Source organism: Montipora foliosa, chromosome 9, assembly GCF_036669935.1.
Source record: "Montipora foliosa isolate CH-2021 chromosome 9, ASM3666993v2, whole genome shotgun sequence".
Taxonomy (NCBI): Eukaryota; Metazoa; Cnidaria; class Anthozoa; order Scleractinia; family Acroporidae; genus Montipora; species Montipora foliosa.
Genome location: NC_090877.1, coordinates 6,666,653 through 6,669,152, shown reverse-complemented (window position 1 = coordinate 6,669,152; position 2,500 = coordinate 6,666,653). Strand labels below are relative to the sequence as shown.

General features: G+C 40.0%; 1 protein-coding gene across 1 annotated transcript in view; it reads left to right on the top strand.

Moving 5' to 3' along the window:
• Window positions 1-2,500, top strand: part of LOC137970419 (serine/threonine-protein phosphatase PP1-beta-like) — a 17,463-nt gene that overhangs the window by 1,018 nt on the left and 13,945 nt on the right. Inside the window, exon 2 of the mRNA XM_068816947.1 lies at window positions 2,148-2,353. Coding sequence (XP_068673048.1) covers window positions 2,148-2,353 — 206 coding nt within the window. The remainder of the gene's footprint in view (window positions 1-2,147; window positions 2,354-2,500) is intronic.

The window sequence follows — 2,500 nt, the reverse complement described above, 5'->3', positions numbered from 1 at the left end:
TTGTTGTAAGCAGACGAAAACAACGGAGAATGACAACGTTTTTCACTTAGCAACATGCAACGAAAGAAAGGATCGAAAAGGATTGAAATGATTATTAAAATGGTAAACGAATTCAAACTCACCGTCTTTCATTTGCGCGCCCAAACCCGATGCAAAGCTGTGCATGCACGTGGATTTACCACTGGACAAGAAAACTGTGTGGGCCACTGGGCCTCCAGGCTGCCTGGCTGTTGCGGGCCGTGGGCCGCGGGCCACTGGGCCTTTGGGCCGCTGGGCCTTTGGGCCACCGGGCCGCTGGGCCGTGGCGGGCTGCTGGGCTGCAGGCCTGCTTTTAGCAAAACCCTTCAAAAGGCCATAAAACGATCAGGAAGCACAGAAAAAAACCATCTCAGCTTTTTTCCTTCAATACACTTAATATGCTTTACTCGGCCGTTATGGGTGCCGTTTGAATACCAGTAAGTGACAATTTAACGTGCATGTGATTAATTCATTTTGAAAAGCTCTGTGGAAATGAAGAGAGAAAAACTTACAGCCTTACTTAACTATACAAATAAGCGTTCACCTTCTTCATAACAAGTGATGGGCAAATGCTTGGACCCAGTCCTGCTCAGTCAGGGCTAGTGTTACAAGCCCTGCCAATTTTAACAATTTTTACTCTCCCCGTCTCCCTGTAGAAGTGTGCACATACAAAATAGAGATTACTTCATGGAAAGCGCGCACGTACGGGATTTTCACACGAGTTGGTGAAGTATCTGAAATCGAACAAGTGAGCGCAGCGAACGACTGAGATTTCTGATACAAAACCAATGAGTGTGATAATCTTGTACAAAGCGCTTTCCATGCTGTTATTTGTTTGTTTTATACATACTGAGTTTTTTTTTTATTCAGCTATAATTGGTTCTCTAAAATAATTACAAAACTCCTGTATTAAATTCTCTTCGAAAAATTAAGTTTTTACTAAAATCGACATGTGAAAATATCACCAACTGGTGCAAAGGATAGCAAACATGTCAATTCTTAATTAAATATGGAACTGCTTGTTTGAAAATAACGAAATAAGCAAATTTCAAATTGGTAAGCCAATAAAGTTTAGTTTGTTTAGTTTGAGACGGTACTGTAATGGCCGCAATGACCACAAAAAAGCCCGCAAAAACACAATTCGCTTAAACCGTGGTTTGTGATTGGACAACACGATTTTTTCACATGTGAGAAACTCATTTGATTTGTTGCCTTCATTGTACAGAAATCTGCAGTTTGTTGCTGGGATACTCTTTAACTTTTCTTGCTGGCATGAAAATAGCAAACTCTAACTTTGTGGTGTTAATATGTTGATTAGCCTTAAAGTAGGAGACTATAAAACACAAATTATTGGAGGGAAATCATTCGCATATCACTGCAGGGCTTTCAATAGAAGCCAGCAACTGCCGGAGCTCCGGCGGCTGGGGTCATCAAGTCACTGGCTACTTGGTCTACAGCTACTTCAGAAACAAACCTCTAAGAATTTTTACAGCCTTACCACTCAATAGAGCAAAAAATGTTCAAAATTTGCCTACATTTGTCTCAACAATTTGTGTATAAACCGTATGTTTCTTCATCTTGCGTGTGTTTGCGATCAGTTGCGATCAAAACACTTTCAACCATTTTCAGCGGTATCATACTAAAAGTTAGCCTCATTTTAAAATTAATAAAGTTGGCAGCCAAGTGTGGCCAGATTGTTTCCACATTCTGCAACAGGTATTTTGAATAAATTTTTACTATTTATTATCTATGTTGTTTTCTCATAAATGCTGTGGTATTTTCGCTTACTGGAGGATATTTTACTAACTCTTTCATTGCCTTTGAGTGAAGTGAAAGTCTTGAAAATCTAAAAAAAACTATTCCTTTTGTTCATAAATATGTTCTCATTACCTTTTGCTAATTTTGATGTCAAGAAAGCTAGAAATAAATAACCAAGCTTCTAGATTTCAAATTTTTTTTGGAGAGCATGCCCCCCGACCCCCCTAGGAGAGGTAGCCTTAGGGCCGTCTTATTGTCACAGCCGCCTACTCTCATATGGGTAGACACCTACTCAAAAATTTATTGAAAGCCCTGTAACAGCTATGATCCTAAATTTGGAATGATTTCCTTTCCCAATCCATGCACTCTAGGTTTCACTGCCGGAGGGGACAATACGGTTGCTTTGTCAAGTTTCAAGGGAAGTTTTCATGAAAGAAGAGATACTGTTGGAAGTAGATGCACCAGTAAATATATTTGGTGATATCCATGGACAATATGATGATCTTCTTAGACATTTTGACATGCTGGGGTACCCTCCTGATATCTCTTGTTTGTTCATGGGAGACTATGTGGACAGGTTGGTTTGATTGCATTGAGAGAATTACCTGATTGTGTGCATTTGAGTTGAATAGGCCATTCCACAGTTGTTTGTTTATTGAGATAACCTATGAATGGCGGCGAGGCTGCCGGTGACCTTGTAAATACAGACCTCACTGACTTGTTA